The sequence below is a fragment of the Hevea brasiliensis genome, chromosome 9 (genome assembly GCF_030052815.1).
Source record: "Hevea brasiliensis isolate MT/VB/25A 57/8 chromosome 9, ASM3005281v1, whole genome shotgun sequence".
Lineage (NCBI taxonomy): Eukaryota > Viridiplantae > Streptophyta > Magnoliopsida > Malpighiales > Euphorbiaceae > Hevea > Hevea brasiliensis.
Genome location: NC_079501.1, coordinates 28996416 through 29015256, shown reverse-complemented (window position 1 = coordinate 29015256; position 18841 = coordinate 28996416). Strand labels below are relative to the sequence as shown.

Sequence of the window (18841 nt, the reverse complement as noted above, 5' to 3'; positions counted from 1 at the left end):
TAATTATTAAATATAAACTATTATTAATTATTTATTTATATAATAATTTAAAATAAAAAAATTTATAAAAAATAATTATTAAATTAATTATTAAAAATAAAAATAATAATATAATTATTAATTTAAATAAAAATACCCCATAATTTTTAAAAATTAAAAAAAATAACTTTTTATAAATCACTTTCTTAATTTATTAACACTTATAATTATTATTTGTTAAAATTAATTTTAATTATTATAAATATATTTTCTAAAAATATATAAAAAAATTTAAATATCTTTTTATTTATATTTTTTATTTTTTTATTAAAAACATATAAAATAAATTATATCATCACTTATAATCATTTAATACATCCACTATATAAAACGAATATCAGCTACTTGCCATGCCTTGCATAGTATCCACCATTAACAGCCGACCAATTAAGCCCATTGGCTCTAAAAAGTAAAAACTCACGGAGTCTTTGGCAAATAGAAAAACTATTGGTCTCAAATTTCTATCATATGTATATATATATATATATATATATATATATTCTTTCAACTTGGTACCCAAATTGCCATTATTAGAGCACAGGCATTTATAAAAGTAGAAGTTATGTCAAATCCATTGATTAAGTCCTATATAATAGCTAAGCTATAAATTTTTTTTAGTTACGAACTCAGTCATCTACCTTGGCCTCTTCAAAGAAGTCATAAAAGCCTCTATCAATAGCAAACCCAAATAAATTATTTTCTTCTAAATAGATGAGCTGAGTGTTAGGTATACTTAATACATTAAAACAAATATAGAATTAAATTAAATAATTTTAATATAGAAAAAGAAAAGGGTATGCAAGTAATTGCAACCTTCCACCTTTACTCTTTAGATGTGTGGCTCCTGGCACTCTGGCAAAGTCACCAAAGGCTGACACAAGCTCACGTAGAGCATCCACGGAGTGACAGGTAGATGAGATTACACTCAAATGGATTACGCTGCTTCAAGTCATTGCAACTCTGCATCGGTTGAATACTATCCTTGAAAAAATAAAAAAAAGGGAGGAAAGAAAAAGACCCACAACGAAATCAATCACAGAAACTTGATCTTCTTGCCATCGCTGATTTCCTTAATCAGTTTCCTTACAAGCCACTTCTCTCTCTCTCCCTCCAACTCCCACAGGTTTAAAAACTCTTTTCAATCCGTGAAGCTTCACAAATTTTCAGTTTGTTTTTGTATCTAGAGAGAATGGCAAGTGGGGATCCAGAGAGAGGGACAAAGAACAGAGGATACAACACCGCAAACGTCCACTACGTGGAAACCTCGGATAAGCTATGGACATCATGGTTGATTCCTATATTTGTTGTCGCTAATATTGCTGTGTTCATTGTGGTCATGTATGTCAATAATTGTCCCAAAAACAATCTGGATTTTTATGGTAAGTGTGTTGCCAAGTTCCTTGGCAGGCTATCGTTTCAGCCTTTGAAAGAGAATCCTCTTTTTGGTCCATCTTCTTCCACGTGAGTTTCTTTTGTTTTTGCTTATTTTCTCATTTCTGGATTTTATTGGTGATGTGATGTGTGTTTTGGATTGGTTTCTTGATTTGGATTCTTCTGCTTGAGTTTTTTTTTTTTTTTTTTTTTAGTTGTTGGGATACTGGGTTTCTCTCTTTTGTGCTTTGACTCCTTCTTTTCCCTTTGCGAATTGATAATCTAAGACCCGATTATGATGCTTGCTGGTATTAATCGTGATATTTTGGTAGATGGGTTTTTCTATTTGAAGTTTGTGTTATGGATTGTTTATGGTTTGCTATTAGTATTCTTTTGGTTACCATTATTCAAGGATCAAAGCTGATTGGGGTCATAGATTGTTCCAGCGAACATGAGGTTACTTCTCGCACCTCTAAAACTTGTTAGTAGAAGGATATAGGATTACTTCTAACATGTTTGAATTGGTAAAATGGATGTGTTGGCTTATCATAAATTCTACAAGGATGTAATCTTCCTAAGAGCCTTTGACTGGGGTATTGTGGTCACCTCATGGTCGATTATGTGATAGTATGTGAAAGAAACTCGGTGTGGAGTTATGTTGGATCCTTGTTGTTATGTATGATATGTAATCTTCTAGCACAGTGCGGATCCTTCTTGTTATATTGCATAATATAGGAAGTGCATGACTGCTGCAGAACATTGTAAATAATCCTGAAATCATGTTTGAGTACTGTTAGTACACATAATGATTGACAATACTACCTTACATTTTCATATTTTTCTTTTGTGTAACTCTACATTTCTATTACAAATATGCACTTTCATAAGCATTACTAACATTATATTCATAATCATTACTAACATTATATTGTTCTGCTCGTGATGCTGCAATTCACTTGTGAACGATGTATTCTTCTAATATCTAGAATTATGTTTCTACTTTCTCGTTCTCCTAATCTTTATTGGTTCTACAATAGCAAGAATTTTGAGTTTTAAGCTTAATACGATTCATGTTGTGCAGATTGGAAAAAATGGGAGCCCTGGAGTGGAACAAGGTAGTGCATGAGCATCAAGGATGGAGACTCATCACTAGTATGTGGTTGCATGCAGGAGTTATACATCTGCTAGCAAATATGCTGAGCTTGATCTTTATTGGGATTCGCCTTGAACAGCAATTTGGATTTGGTATATGTTCTTCCCTTTCATGTTCTAATTTATGCATCTAATACAAAGGGAAATTTTACACATTGAAATTATATTTCCCTTGTTTTTTTTTCTTTTTTTAAGAAAAAATGTCTAGGAAACAGAGGGAAGATTTGGCTATTAGGTTTTATTTTGCTTAATGTCTTTCCAAAGAAAATATCTCTGTTATGCTTTGGTGTATTTTCCCTGCTTTTACATGCAAATTACAGAAGAGGCGCAAATGATGTGCTGTGTCATTTTGGGCTGTTAATGGTTGAAATCATGAAATTTTTCATTTTTGCCTTTTCTATTATTTGAAAATCAAATGAGCCTGCCTAGAATGGCGTTATTTGGCAGATGGGTTTGTGCATTCAAATTCTATTGTTATGACTTGTGAAATTTTGCCTATCTGACGTGTGTTTGGACTATAATCTTGCAGTGCGAGTTGGGATAATCTACCTATTATCAGGATTTGGGGGAAGCATACTCTCTTCACTCTTTATTCAGCGAAATATCTCTGTTGGTGCCTCTGGTGCCTTGTTTGGCCTTCTTGGAGCAATGTTATCAGAGCTTCTTACTAACTGGACTATCTATGCTAACAAGGTCTGCTTTCTAATCTTTGGTTTCCCTTGCATACATATAAAACTTTTATGCACACACGTTAGGTTTTACTTATGTGTAACTCTTATCTTCTCTTGCTCATGTAGATTGCAGCTCTAATGACTCTTGTGATCATTATCGCCATTAACTTGGCTGTAGGAATTCTTCCACATGTTGACAACTTTGCACACATTGGAGGTTTCTTGACTGGTTTTCTCCTGGGCTTCGTTATACTACTTCGTCCACAGTTTGGGTGGCATGAAAGCCGGCATCTTCCCGCTGATACTCGTGTAAAGTCTAGGCACACGGCTTATCAGTATGTGTTATTACTGGTTGCCGTGGTTTTACTTATTGTTGGGTAAGTTGTATTCTGAAATCCCAAGTTTTCTTAACATCAAAATGAGTACTGATCTATTAATGCATCGAGAACTTTTGCAATTGGTTCAGTGACTTGAAAGGAAGATAAGTAAATTCTTGTTTGCTGCTATGTTGCAGATTCACTGTGGGTTTGGTAATGCTGTTCAGAGGAGTGAATGGGAATGATCATTGCAGCTGGTGCCATTATCTAAGTTGTGTGCCTACCTCAAAGTGGAAATGTGATAACTGATTGATAATTTGTAGGAACCTTGTTAATGGATTCTTTTTTCTTTTTCTTTCTTTCTTTTCCTTTTATTCTTTTCTTTGATTTTTATTTATTATTTGTTCATTTGTTTGGGATGCTTTCAGACTATTTGTACATGAAAAATGAGTTGTATTATGTAATGTTGGTTTCCTATTATACAAATCTATGCGGAATAAGCAACTCAAAGATAAAATGAACCACACCACAACACCTCTTAATCTGCATGTTGCAATACAAATTAAAAAATTTAACTTTTTTGTGGGAAATTTCATTCTTCAAGATCGAGAAATTTGAAATATAAATATATAAAATTAACGTAATTAAAAAAAATCAATTGACATGGATGCAGAGCAACAATAACTTAATTAATTGTCCTAATTTTATGCAAGTATTTTTATTTAATATTTTATTTCACGCTTACTACTTAATTTTTGTGAAATAATTAATTAATTAAAATTTTAAAAATTAATTTTACTAATTCTAAAAAAGAATCAAAACAAATTAAAATTGTCTTCAAATGGATCTGAAATCAAACTGAAATAGTGCAAAAAATGACTCCATTTAATCCGATTTTAATTTCGCTCCGCCCATAAACCAGAACCATTGTTTCTACCTGGGTAAGTAAGCTAAGTGTTATCTTCTCTTATTTATCAAATCTTAATTTTTTTTGAACCCTATCATGATAGAATCCATTTATAAATGAATTTCTTTATTTAGTATAAGTTGTGTTAAATATGGAATTCATTTTAAATAAAATAAATTTTGTATGTGAAATAAACAAAATAAAATAAAATGATATATAATAAGAAAATAATTTTATCACTTAAAATATATATGATTCTAAGTTTAAAATTTATTTGTAAATTTTATCAATTTTGATGGAATTTAGTTTAGTTATAATAAATTTTATAGAATTAATTATTAAAAATTCTAAATGAATTTTCATTTAAATCAAATACTAAAATTTTATATTTACAAATGAATTTCATAAAATTTTGTGAAATTCATTTATACCATACCCTATCTTAGTTTCCAAATCTGAAGCAGGGTGTAAAGAGGGAAAAGCGAGAGTTATGATTATTTTATTTCTTGCACGTCTTTAATTTATCTTCATCTTTTTCCAAACATAAATAATATACATTACTTTTCACTATATTTCTATTAATTCACCTCTTTCTAAATATTACTTTTTTTATATTATTATTATAACTTTTTTTTACTCTTCTCCTATTTTACTCTTTCTTATCCTTCTATTAATTATTCTTCCCTCACTTTAATTCAAATGCAGCCTAAGGTTTAGAAAGTGAGGAGATTTTGAGTTTGAGTCTCCTAATCTAGGAGTGAACATTTGGTTCAAACCAAACCGAATTGAATCAAATTATAAAAATCAAATTACATATTTTAGAAATCGTACCAAATCAAAATGGATGAAAAATTGAATCAAACCAAATCGCTCTATTTCGGTTCGATTCGGTTCAAACTAATCGATTTTATTTTTGATTAATTTTTAATTTAGACTTTATTTTCAAGTAATTTGATCTGATTTTAACTTTGGTTTGAACCTAACAACTATTAATCAATGAAATTAAATAATTTATATATATAATTACATATAATTCATAAATTCCCTATAAAAATAAATTAATTCAAAAATCAATAAAACTATTTGGTTCGGTTCGGTTTAACCAATTTTTTTCTTTTCAAAACTGAACCGAACCATAATAATTGAAATTTTTATAATATAAAATCAAACCGAACAAAATTATTTTAAAAACTGAATCAAATTATCTTAAAAATCAAACTGAATTATCGAATTAAGGCAATTCAGTTCGATTTATTCGATTTGAACTGAATAATGTTCACTTCTATCCCCATCTATCAATTTTAAGATAATTCACTTTTACGGTTAAAAAGGGATCTCCATCCCATTGTGCAATTTATTAGTTATTACTCAGTACATTGAGCTTCCATTAAATAAAAAAAAAAGAGAGCAGAATCTGAATTAGAAATAGTAAAGAAAATAAGAAATATACACAGAATTATAACAACTCAATCAAACCTAGAAAGTGGATATACTCCATTAGCAATGTGTGAACAACACTAAGAGGGAATACGTAGTTTTACGCTCTCACCTTGAAGCATTGATGAATTGTGATTCGGATTTTCTATCTTGTAAACTCCATATCTACTCTTTTAAGAGAAGACAAAACACGATAGCTAGAAAAGCCTTCTGAATTACCAAAATCCAAAATAAGTTCATCCGTAGAGCATTATAAGTAATAACTTTGTTTTGGAAATGGGAGATGATTTCATCAAGATTACATTTTGAAGTAGAGTAATTTTAACTTATACCTGAGTGTATACACTCAACCAGTCAATAATTGTTATTTTAATTAAAATCATTATTAAGTCTCATTTAAAAATACATGTAGATGATTTTCTATTAATTAAATATTTATACTCCTTAATATAGGTAAGAAATTTCCGTTGAATCAAATGGGATTTGGTTCTAGGAATTAGTTGTCTTCAGTCCTCGTCGAGTCCCAATGACATAGGAAGATTACATACAGTTAAATATAAGATCCCATTAGATTCCAAGTGTTTGGTCAGCTTTCAAAGCTACAAGTTAAACACATCTTAACACAAACTACATATCAAGTGTTATCCAAGTCCACATCGGTTAGACCAAAAACTAGAACCACCATTGGAATTATGCATTAGTATCTCTGCCCAACAGGCATTCCTAGTCTGTCCAAGCGACCGGATCCCGGATAAGCTTTGCTAGTAAAGCTTGCACGCAAGGCGGAAGCCCTCTGTGCACTGCTCGATCTTGGCTCACCAAAGCCATGAATTGTGTACCTTTTTGTTGAAGTTGATCTCTCATATTGAGGCCTTTGCTTTGGAGCACTAAGAGATCTTACTTTAGCCCTTGATGATTCAGTGTAAGACATGTAATTTGGGTAGTAGTCCGAGTAGCCGCTTAGAAAGCTTGCTGAGCCATCGCTCTTACTGGGAGTGAAGGGACTTCTTCTACCACCACCCCCTCTTGATGATGTGGAGTAGAACTGTGGGCTATTTTGAGCAGTGCGAAAAGCTTCCTCATCCGCACGTGGAAATTTCAAAGGACTTAAAGACTGGACTTCACCAGATGATGGACTTGGAACTGCTTGATGGTTTGTGGAGTCCTTCGAAGTTGTGAAGCTACGACTATATTGATCTGATGCCAAGGCAAGATAAGAGGAGTGGAAAAGGTTTCTGTGTTTAGGAGTGAAGTAGGTTTTTCCTGTATCAACTTCAAGGATCTTGTCACTCTTCTCATCATCTATAGTGCTTGTTCTTGTCAAAGGAACTCTTTGCTCCCATGATCTTTCATCCATCCGACGTCCTGACCAATTAAAGGATAAGTGTGGTTTGTCTTCATCAATAATTGCCCTGCCATTAGATTTTGATCCAGTCCTCTGCATATTTGAAAGAGGTGCATCAGGCATGAATTATCACATTTAAATTCTCTAAATAGCCAGTCAAAGAAAACCAAGGATACCTTGAGAATTGATGACTGCTCATATTTTCCACTCCTAGCTCGTATTGCATGTTCAAATTTTTCAGGGGTGGGCGGACCCTGCAAATGGTTTATAGTTTAAACATGATCACTAACACGTATTAACTGAAGTTGCTCAACCATGGATCCAATTTATCTTCAAGAAAAGAATTCCAAAGTAAATGCAACTCTCAACTCAAAATTGATTAAATTACATCCAAGCAACCAATTGTCCCCTTTAGAAAACATATATGATGACGTCCATCTAGTTCTTTTAATGCACAGTAGAGCTATAATTGAAGTTCCAGTTTAATGAATAACAACATACTGGCAAATTGATGTGTAAGAACTACTATCTGTGTTCAAAACCAATGAATTAATGCACGTATTCAGAAGCTGTCTAGAGCCAAATAAAAGAGGAGGTTATCTCGAGCATTAAGGAAAAGGAGCCCACAATGCACCACCCATAAAGTACTTGTTCGCTTCTCAAAATGTTCCCAGAAAAAAGAATTTAAATATTGGAGGGAAAATTAAATTTTACTTACAGCAGGGTGGTGGAAGTGAGAAGACTTGCAACTTGAATGTGAAGATTCAGAGACCTGTATCCGTCCTGCACGTGCTCGTGCCTGGGCTCTCAGTAATGCTTGCATACGATGAAGCCATGCAGCAGTTCGCTTCCTCTCAATGTGACCTCTTACCAATGCCTGAAGCCTTACTAATGCTTTCAATGCTCGCAATGCCCTTCTTGCCTTCAAAATGTTCATGAAAAATACTAATCAATAATTATATTTAGAGATTGACAAAGATAGCATTACTACAATATGCCCTCAATTTAAAAATTAATTGGAATTTTGAAGGTTGAACATCTAATTATAAGGCATAAACTGAATTTGTTTTGTTTATTAGTTTTTGGTACAACACTGCTTTTGCTATAAGAACTTGAATTTAAACGAAATTTTAAAATTATGGCGCCACTGAACATGAAAATTTACAAGATAAAGAAAAAAGAAAGAAAGAATTCATCTTTCCTTCTTTCTAAAGTCTCAAATGAAAGAGACACTAAACATCAAGAAGATGGGGACATCTCACTAGCCGCCCTACAGTGGGTAAAGAAGAAAGAACGCTATGCACGAGCCTCTGACTATAATATAATGTGAACATACTCCACTTTTTCTTGATTTGGACCCACCGCCCTCGCAGCTTCATTTACAGACCCAGGAAGCTAAAAAATCCTACCATTTACAAACATAGATAAAGCCCAACAATACTCCAAAAAATTTACCTAATCAGAAAACCTGAGAACCTTAAGCATGATTAAATTACATGGCATTTTTTCAATGTACAGGCCTACAGGGATTCTTAGTCATGGGTGGGTTGTGGTTAATATGTCATGATCATGCAGACAAATTTAATGAATGAAAGAAATGGGCATTTATTCCAAATTAAGAACCTGTGCATCAGCCGTAGGTGTATATAATTTCAGCATGAATAAACTATTAAATGACGATTATTCAACAAAAACTCACCGACATTGCCCCCACCCCATTAATTACCTGCAAAAATTAGATGACTTGTGACTAACAAAATTACCTAAATAGCCCTATAAATGGCAGCCAATTGAAAAATAATTGACCAGCAAACTTCTTAAGCTGTAACCCCAAAGTACAGGGCAAAAAATTCTGTCTATTAAATGTTGAAAAGGCCAACACGACCAGGAATAGAAAGCGAAGCGAGGGAGGGGGAAAAGAAAATCCTTTTCTTCTGGGTCCACACAGGCTGGTGCACAATGCGCACCTTAGATGCATAGTAGTGACAGCTCCTGAGATGTAGCAGTAGGATTCAATTATGGGATTTATAAGAGGAAAAAGAAAATGGTATTTTCATGAGAAAGAGAGAGAGGCAGAGGACTCATGACTCACTATGATGTCTAACAATGGACGTTTTGAGCAAAACGTCACATTGAACAACTCAGAGATGACACAAATGGAAAAAGAGAATAGCGTTTGCACATGGACAGAGTACAAAAGGCAAATACGACACCGTTTGTAAGATGGTTTCGGAGGAACAGTCATAGATTCGAGAAAATATCCTCGAATCTTGCAGGAACCAAATGACATAAGAAAGAACGAACCCCACGTCAATTTCTATTCAAGAAATGATAAAATGGAGCTGTAACTTCAGCGTTTTAAAAGAAGAACAAGAAGACAAAGAGGCACGTGCCATTGCTTCAGCCATATCCAAGCTTAAACAATGTGTCGCACTAGCAGAGTGGTAATCCAGCAAATTAAACGAAATCGAAATCGCCAGTTAAAAAAATATATAGTGGAATAAAGAATATAGCCAATGGTATAGACAAGGAACTAACCAAGTAGCCACGGAATGCCGCTTGTATCTTAACGGCAGCCCAATCCTCACGCCACGCATGGCTCCCACTAACGTACGTTACTGGTGGATTGTTAGCGCACCTTCCGCTACTTGTCAATCTCACAACCTCTGCAGCCGCATGAGCCGCTGCGACGGCAGCTTCCGCAACTGCAGCCGTGGCAGCTGCTACTGCGATAGCGTGCCTGTTAGGTTCCTCCTCGTACGCCGACGAACTCTGAACTGTTACGGAACCCTCCTGGCCATCCAAAACTCCGTGCTGCTGGTGATCTTTCTCGCTGTATGATTTCACAAAGCTCCATCTCCGTTTCTCCTTCAAACGACCCGTGGTTTGCTGCTGCCGTTCTGACGAAGGCGTGACGGGTTTTTTAAGGCCGAGAACGGCCCGGAACCACTTGGAGGCTTTACCCATTTGGCTTGGGTCAGCAATAGTGAAACTGCAGGGGCTTGGAGGCGTTTGAGATAGGATGCATTCGCACAGAGGAGAGAGGGATAAAAGAGTGACAGGAATAAGGGAACGTGAAGGTGCGTAGTGGGAACCGTGAGTCGGTGAGTGAGAAAAGAGCGTTCTGCATATAAATAAGGAAACTATACGGTCCAGACTGTGAAGGTGAAAATTTAATAGAGTATGTGTTCTTTGGAATATTACCCATTCGCTATGTAGCGCGTTTACTTCAGTCGCTGGTATTCATTGACTCGTGGAGGGGATTGACCTGTTGACCTAGCGGAAAGATAGTATTGACGAGTTGACAATTCAATTATTTAATTATTAAAAATTTTAAATATGATAAAAATATTGAAATTAATTAAATATAAATTTATAATATACATAAATAATTTCAGTTAATTAAGTTTAATTATTTAACATCAAATTTTATATTTATATATTTTAATAATATTTTTAGATTGTATATAGAAGTATTTAAATTTAAATAATTCTATTAAATTATTTTATATTTATAGGTAAAATTTTTTTATAAAACTGTAATTATATTTTTTTGATATTTATAAAATATAACGTACAAAAATGAATAAATATATATATATATATATATATATATATATATATATATATATATATTTTATGAATGAAAGATTAACAAAGAGAACAAACAAAATGGGTTAATCCAGCGGATACGGAAAGATTTGCAGCAAAGCAATTATGGTGGAGTAAGTTTTCCCCTGATGATAGCTTCTTCCTAGAAACCAAATGGAGACGAACTGAAATGATTATGTTTTGGGGGTTCACGGGCCGGGAAATGCCCCAACCAAACGAAACAAGAGAATCCCAGTTCAACACTGAAAAATATTGGTAACCCACCTTCTGATAACGTATCTAGGGATCTCCCAGAAATCTTCCAGTTCTACAAATTCCATAGCCTGTCATGTTGTGTCAACTCATTCTAATCTAAACTAGACATGCAATGTAGGCTAAGCTACCCTCTACCGTCAGATTTCTGCCATTTCATGAAGGTTGACGAGAGTATGTGGAAGAGACCTGGTCAACTTACTTAAACCATGTATAAAATGAGAAAAATAATAATTAATAATAATAATAATAGTAAAAAGAGTGCTTTTTTGGGTCACGGGTGTGGATTGGTCAAAATAATCTGCTGCTTGTAAGTACCGTACAGAATCAAAGATTGGTTGAATGGTGCAGGGACTTGGGAGATTGCTGAAAGAAAATTCCATTTGTGGAGGACGGAGGTGGAATACAAGTTCGGTACGTGTAAAAATTTAATTTTTTTAATATTTTAATTCATAATTTAATTTATTTTCAATATTTTAATTTAAATTTAATTCATTTTTTATTTAAATTTTAATTTTTTAATAAATTTATATAAAAATTATACCTAAATTAATATTTAAATTTTAAAATTAGATGTTAATATACAATATATAATATACCTTTTAATTATATAGTTTTTTTTACTAAATATAAATATAATCAAGAATTAAATATATTATTATGTTTATAATTAAAAATTATAAAATAATTTAATAATCTCTTCTTTATTAATTATAATCTGTATTAAATTTGTTCACGGGTTTATTATCTGCCAAAGCTACACTTCATCCTATCAACAAAAGAACTAAGCTAACCATATATAGGCTTTTCAAAATATCAAAAACATAATGATTGTTTAATGCTAAAGTTGTAAAGATAAGAAGATAATGGCATACCCATATTTAGAACTTACCATCAATCAAAGGTATGTCTAAAGTAACATTTAGTAATTGTTCGTTTAGGCAAAGCAATAGGGAAGTCACTAGCACAGTTGCTAAACTCCATTTCCCTAAACATAAGCTATTGGACTAGTAATCAAAGTTGCTAAGTGCATATTGACGATGCACATTAAAGCAATTTTTCTAGTACACACACTGATGTATAAGATCTTGTTGTCTTAAATAATGGTCATAATTTTCATAGAAAATTTTGCAAATCACCTGGTGAATTGGTGTTGGAATGCCTAGATAGATTATGTAATCACATAAATACCAGTTTCCTAACTTATACCTGATTCTGCCTTGCATGAAATGGGATGACAACCACATATCTTCAAATCCCAGGAGTAAAATTCCATTGTGATGAGAATGGAGCAGCTACCTGCTGTTAGCAGCCAATCTCATTTTGCTGCTACTTTCCCTTTTCTGTCAAAAAAGAAATTTAGAACAACCGTTACTTTCGCAAATCTATATCCAGATATTTTTTACTTGTATTTTTCTCTTTATATCTAAGAGGTAGATTGCAATTCCAACTCTATAAAGCCTTCTGAACAGGAGATGGAGCAACTCTTTGTACTATGCTTGTCATCCGATGAATTATGTCTTCAAATGATGGACGTTGTTCTGGATCGCTGCTTGTTTTAATCAAAATAAAACATTTAGTTTCTATCAATTCATAGGTTTCCCATTTCAAAAAAACTAACAAGAAAAATAAGAAATCGTGTAATTTAGAAGCACCTTTGCCAACAGTCACGAACAATGGATGCTAACTTGGGATCTATGCCTTCTGGTAATTCCAATCTTCTGTCCATGAAGCCTACAACTCCAACTACCTGTTAAATGGAAGAAACTCACTTTAGTGAAACTTTACAAGAATTTATTGAAGAGGCAAATTAGATCCATCCATAACATGTGTGTGCATATGTACTAGAGATAAGTTAAAGGAAGATAGACCTGCATGGCGTTCAGATTGACCCATGGAATGGATACAGTCATTAGTTCCCACAGGATGACCCCGTAGCTAAACACATCAGACCTATTAAGATGCAAGGAATGTCACAATCACAACAGAATTGGTGAAAATACAATGAAGAAAGATAGAGACAGAAGGGACTTTCTTTGCTTTGGGCTATTGAATGAGACCTAATGAAGATGTATTGATTTTAGAACTATAGACCATGGAGATGATAGCTCTAGTTCAACAATCTTCCATGAGCTAAGGATGCTGAAATTTTTATAAGATCGATGGTTAAGTAAAGAGAGGATAGGCCTTGTTTTTTTTATACAATTTGGATCATGAAGCAATACATCTTTCCATTTAACTAAACTCCATAATAGAATAAAGTGCTTAAGTGATAACAAAGTTCAGTATCCTGCAATTACTTTTCATTTGATGGTTCGTTTCGGAGGACTTCAGGGGCCATCCACTGAGGCTGCATGAAGAAAACAAGAGAAAGGGTTTTAGTAATAGCAAGCAATCCCGCAACTAGTGTATAGGCAAACAAATACAGCAAAATCTTACAACACCAGAGCATGTTATATTGGAGAGATATATAACTAGACAACTAAAGAAATTTCTTCATTTATGTAGGAAGGAAGAAGGAAAATGTTTACAGTTCCTCTTCCAGATTTTGCGGTTATGAAGGTTGCATTCTTCCACCTTGACAGGCCAAAGTCTCCAACCTGAGAGATATTAGATGACTTTCTAAGCAACAGCTAAATACTATATTGCTTGAACGATTTGAAGGGATTGATTGTCATATTTTACCTTGACAGTCCAGTTTTTATCAACTAGAAGATTTGAAGATTTCAGGTCTCTATGAACTATTGGTGGATTTCTGTGATGCAAATAATTCATACCTCTAGCCTGCAGTAAAACTAGAAAGTGTGAGTCTTTGTTTGGCAATCAACTAACTCGACAATCCGCCATTGTGCTTTAAACAACAAAAACACTCTTGGAAAGATCGAGGGAAATACAGAGAACATACAACATCAAGGGCCATCCTAAGACGTCGTCTAATGTCCAATGCCTGATTGTTTTTGTGAAGTGCTTTGAAAAGGCTCCCCCTACCATTAGAAATAGAATCAATGACAAATTTGATCCCAAAGCAAGTAGCATCAAGTAACAAGAAACAGTTGCCATACAATTGAACCTGACATCAAATGTCTTGGTGTCCTTCACTACTATTTAGTCATCAGATGACAATGCCGTCATTACCTGGGCAAGAATTCTGTTACAATAGCAAGTCGTTCTTGTGAATATACTGCTCCCATGAATAGCAACACATTCGGATGTCTAAGTCTCTTCATTATATCAATCTATAAAAATGAGATTCTGCAATCAGGTGCCACATCTTCAAACAAGAATTATAAAAAACTAAAAGCGGTGAGTCTTAAGCACCTCTTTTTGGTAATCTAGCAAAGTTTCTTCTTTGTATTGATTGCCAAAGTAAAGCTTAACTGCAACGTCCTGATGAACACACAAACAAATATGGGTCAACACTACTTCAAAAATCGGAATAAGAACTTCATAGAATTAGTCAAGTTAGCAATTTACCGATCCATTCCAAATTCCACGATAGACAACAGCATATGAACCTATAGGACAAAAAGGAAGAAAAAAATTAGAAGAATTCACTCCCTACTTCTAAAAATTTTACATGTGATCTTCTTGCTAGAACTAGAATGCTATGGTATTCTGCAATCATCATATATTAATAAATTATATTACACGAATGATGCAAATTAGACCAGCCAGCATGTTTTAGCACTTTCGATTATATTAGCAAAACCTCTGCATCCGCAAACTGAGAAAATTTTTCTAAAAAAGATCAAATATGTTCTCACTATCATTTGTATATGCATTCTGAATCTGGTAGAAAAATTAGAATTTTTCATGCCATCTCATATAGGATTGCCAAATTTCATCTTATCTATATTTTATTTCCTCACTATTATATGCATTTATAAACATGACATTTTTAAGCATGATACAGACAGCTTATGCCTGTGAAAGTTTAAAAATATTCAGTGCCTATTTTCGTACAGTGGGCCACGAGCACATTACCATTAGTTTGGAACTCTTAATTGACATTTACCTTGCCCAATCTCCTCCCCCAGCTGTAGGTCTTCCCATTGAATCTCACAATCTACCACAGAATTTGACTCTTTATCCCCTCTGCTTGGTGAACTTCCTACTCTGCCAGAGCTCTCCCCTGCACTTGGAAATCGAGTCCCATCTGGCTGTCCTTGTGCTTTGTCTTCTGTCTCTGCAGTTTCCAAGTTTGCTGTTTCAGGCTCCAACTCATTCTCATCCTCTTGGCAACCTAATCTGGGCAATTGATCTCCTGGTTTAGCTAACCCAAGACATTGATTGCACTCTATTAAATAGGCTTGACAACTCTCTTCAGAGGCTTTGGGGTTTCTGCTTGAATTGACTTTCGAATCTGCATGTAACGAATTTCTTTTGTGTGGAATTCGTCCCTCACACCCAGTATCAGTGGTGCAGTGGTGAGAACTTGATGGCTCTGAAGCTCTAGGATTATTAGTTTCTTTTGTTGATTTATAGCTATCTGCAGTTACACTCATGCCATTTTGTTGACCAATGACATCTTCTTTTCCAGTGCTACCAATTCCTCCAATGTGCAGCTTTGATAACACCGTAGCTGCCTATAACCATTTCAACCAAATAGTTCAGAAAACTTGCTTATTATGAATATTGAGGCAACGTGTGCGGACTGCAGTGAAATATATAGTAAAGCCATCCAATTGCAATTGTTGCAAACCAAATAGCATAGACATTTCAACTCTTTCTTTTTTAGTAAAGAAAATGATTTAAATGTGATTTTAATTTATCTAGATAGTGTGTGTGACTGTCAATCAATAAATTGTATGTGCATGTAGGCTCATAATCAGCCTCCCCAAATTTATGTTCAACCTTATATGTATCAACTCATTGTCAACTACATACGAATTATCTTAAAATTACCTACTTCATGATTGTATACAAAATTATATGGCAAAAACATGATTTTAATCAGAATGTGGAAAAGACTGATTGAATGCAGATTTAACGGCACTATTAAAGTATCATGCCTAATAGATTTAAAAAACAGCTTATCTTTTTGTTAAGAAAATTTATGAATTTATTTAAAAAAGACATATGATAGAGTATCAACGGAACTTTTTTAGTGGGTGAGTGCTAGAGAAAAAGGAAGTCCATATCAAATATATAAATGTCATTAATAAGGACATGTATTAGCTATTAGGTGCCGTTACAAGTGTAGAAACAATGGGAAGGGAAGGGATATGAATGAATTCACCATAACAGTGGGTTTACATTAGGAATGTCTAATACATATTATTGTACATATTATTTACGGACGATATTATCTTAATGGATGAAACTAGTGAAGTAGTTAAACAAAAGTAGGAGAAAGAATCTTGAGAGTGAGAGCAAGGGTTTTAGGCTAAATGGAAGTAAAACAGAATATATACATTATGAGTTTACCTCTTATAGAAGAAATTATTAATAGTATGCCCTAGAGCATATCATTGTATTGTATCGTGTAAATATTTATTTCCATTTAATGGCAATTATTTGTTTCTTTTAAATTTGAATGGATTGAATTTAATTGAAAAAATCTTTTAATATCTTGTTAGATATTCTTAGGGGTGGCAATTTTGAACACGATCTGCGAACACGATACGAACATGACACGAAAATATAGAGTTTGGGTTAGGCTTATTTGTGTTCGTGTTGAATTCTTGTTGACCCATTTATGACACGGTTATAATCGTGTCGTGTCACAAATTAACCCTCTAACCTGACTTGACACGTTTATGACACGATTTAATATTTGTGTCACGTGTTGACCCGTGACCCACTAACCCATTTGACTCACTATGACCCATGAATCCACTTATGTAGCTTGTTAAATGGGTTATTTTGTATTAAATGGGTCGTGTCGTGTTAAATACAAATAATACAATTTAATATTATTTGTGTCATGTCGTGTAACCCGTATAATAGAAGGGTCATGTTCGTGTTTAAATTTTTGACACAATTTATTAATCGTATCGTGTTCGTGTCGACCTTAATCGTATTCGTGTTTCATGTCGACACGACATGAACATGACCCATCAACTTGAATTGCCACCCTAGATGTTATATTCTTAAGTTGTTAAGAATATGAGTAACAGAACATTCTAGCATAAATATTATAAATTCAATTCACAATCAAGGATATCTCATTGGGTATGATTTATCCAGATTGATTTTCACTATAGTTTGTGTCCATGGATTAGTATAAGTTACTAATGTGATGGAAAGGTGAGTCTCATGTTGTAACATCTAATTTTTAATTAATTATTTTATATGTAAATATTAATATTTTATTGTATTAAAATTATGGGAATTATTTGGAATTTTTCTAAATTTTAAATATCAGGTTCGATTTTCTTAAACTAATAAATTTCATTGATTTATAAAAATTAATTTAAAGACCACATGGCAAAAATAAAAATATATTTGGACGCCAAAATTTATTTTGAGTTTTTTGAAATTTTTTCAGAATTTTTGGGCCTCATTTTTTATCCCAGGGCAAAGTAAAAATTTAACTTCAGGTATCTTAAATTGAATCGATTGAATCAAACCTAATCGGATCAGACCGATTGAATTGAACCAGCCCATTTTCCTTCTTCTTTCTTCCTCCTCGTGTGCGCCGGACATTCCCTCTCCCTCTCTCATTTTCTCTCTCCTCTCCTCGTTGACCAACCATCGCCCCTCCCTCCCTAGCTCACCGGCGCACCTCCAACAGCTCTCCCCGCTGCAAGCCACCACTCCAATAGCCAAAAAATTGAGCTTGAAACCTCCCTTACGCGCGCACGCCTTTTCAACTTTTTGACCAAAATTCGACTGATCCCGCCATCAATCGAATGGGGTCTTATTCCAAAACTCATCTACATCTTGAGAGCTTTCCATTGATACTAAGAATACAAATTTTCATCGAATGGATTGTCCAATTTTTGTCCAGAAAATTTGAGCCCATTTTGATTTTTGGGTTAAATTTCTCCCAAACCGGAAACCACACGAAAATTCCAAGAATACCGGCGTGCTCAACTAGACAAGAGCTTCGCAACCATATAAATTTCAAACTTGTCTAACACCAAAATTTCAATGGATCCCTCGAACTTGGCAGTATTTTTTCGAGCTCCAAATGAGCTTATTTAATTTTATAACAATTTTATTCAAACCTCTGGTGTTATGGGCTTCGCGTAGGTACTTTCATTTCACAGAAATTCGATCGTTGCTCGGGTCTGCATTTTCGGACTGGACAGACAGGTTGCTAGAACAACTTTCAATTCGAGTCAAAGTTATAGTCTATCTCATCATTTTCAGATGCCCCAAACGTGTTTCAACCGTCAGAATTGGCATAGGTAAGCCCGAACCCTAAGATTCTTCAATTACCTAGTGTCAAATTTAGAATAAAAATCTATAAAATATTCGTTGGTAGCTAGAAAATTATAAATCCTTTTGTATTAGCTTCATAATATTGTTAAGGACTGCGGGACAAAATTTTAGAGCTCGTTTGTATGATTTATGATAAAATTAAAGTTATAGGGACTAAAATATAATTTTTTCAAAATTGTGAGTATTGACTATCTTGGAGGGCCCAGGAGAGGCCATATAATGATGATGACATATGGATGTGGGATTTGTGTATTAGAAGTGTTAATTGGATCATGTTGCAAGTTGAGTAGATCCTAGGTATAGGGGAAACTCTGTCGGATTTTTGACAAAACTTAGGATTTATCCTTTG

At 33.8% G+C, this 18841-nt stretch overlaps 3 protein-coding genes across 5 annotated transcripts in view; 1 reads left to right on the top strand and 2 right to left on the bottom strand.

Annotated features, from left to right (window-relative positions):
- Positions 1-594: 594 nt before the first annotated feature.
- On the top strand, positions 595-4036 carry LOC110654773 (RHOMBOID-like protein 2). Of its 2 annotated transcripts, XM_021810870.2 has the most exons (5): positions 595-1500; positions 2492-2655; positions 3092-3255; positions 3360-3610; positions 3748-4036. In XM_021810870.2, the coding sequence occupies exons 1-5, from the start codon at positions 1229-1231 to the stop codon at positions 3857-3859; spliced, it is 963 nt and encodes a 320-aa protein (XP_021666562.2). In that variant the 5' UTR covers positions 595-1228; the 3' UTR covers positions 3860-4036. The 2 variants fall into 2 exon arrangements, with proteins under 2 accessions (XP_021666562.2, XP_058009633.1); XM_058153650.1 differs by lacking the exon at positions 3748-4036 and having other exon boundaries at positions 3412-3604.
- A 2555-nt stretch (positions 4037-6591) lies between these two features.
- On the bottom strand, positions 6592-11171 carry LOC110654748 (protein IQ-DOMAIN 22). The gene is made up of 5 exons (XM_021810854.2): positions 11116-11171; positions 9778-10363; positions 7958-8161; positions 7416-7493; positions 6592-7332 (listed from the first exon to the last, which is right to left on the bottom strand). Exons 1-5 carry the CDS (start codon positions 11169-11171, stop codon positions 6592-6594), a joined length of 1665 nt encoding a protein of 554 aa, XP_021666546.2.
- The window catches only part of LOC110654774 (uncharacterized), a 28325-nt gene continuing 17630 nt past the window's right edge, over positions 8147-18841 (bottom strand). The window contains exons 4-15 of one of the 2 annotated variants that reach the window (XM_058153649.1): positions 15119-15689; positions 14578-14618; positions 14422-14490; positions 14239-14339; positions 14009-14087; positions 13789-13887; positions 13635-13703; positions 13404-13453; positions 12975-13056; positions 12759-12853; positions 12313-12652; positions 8147-8161 (exon numbers count right to left, since the gene is read on the bottom strand). In XM_058153649.1, the coding sequence (XP_058009632.1) occupies positions 12556-12652; positions 12759-12853; positions 12975-13056; positions 13404-13453; positions 13635-13703; positions 13789-13887; positions 14009-14087; positions 14239-14339; positions 14422-14490; positions 14578-14618; positions 15119-15689 (1353 nt within the window). In that variant the 3' untranslated portion in view covers positions 8147-8161; positions 12313-12555. Of the gene's footprint in view, positions 8162-12312; positions 12854-12974; positions 13057-13403; positions 13454-13634; positions 13704-13788; positions 13888-14008; positions 14088-14238; positions 14340-14421; positions 14491-14577; positions 14619-15118; positions 15690-18841 lie in introns of both variants that reach the window. The other variant, XM_058153648.1, reaches the window with a different exon arrangement.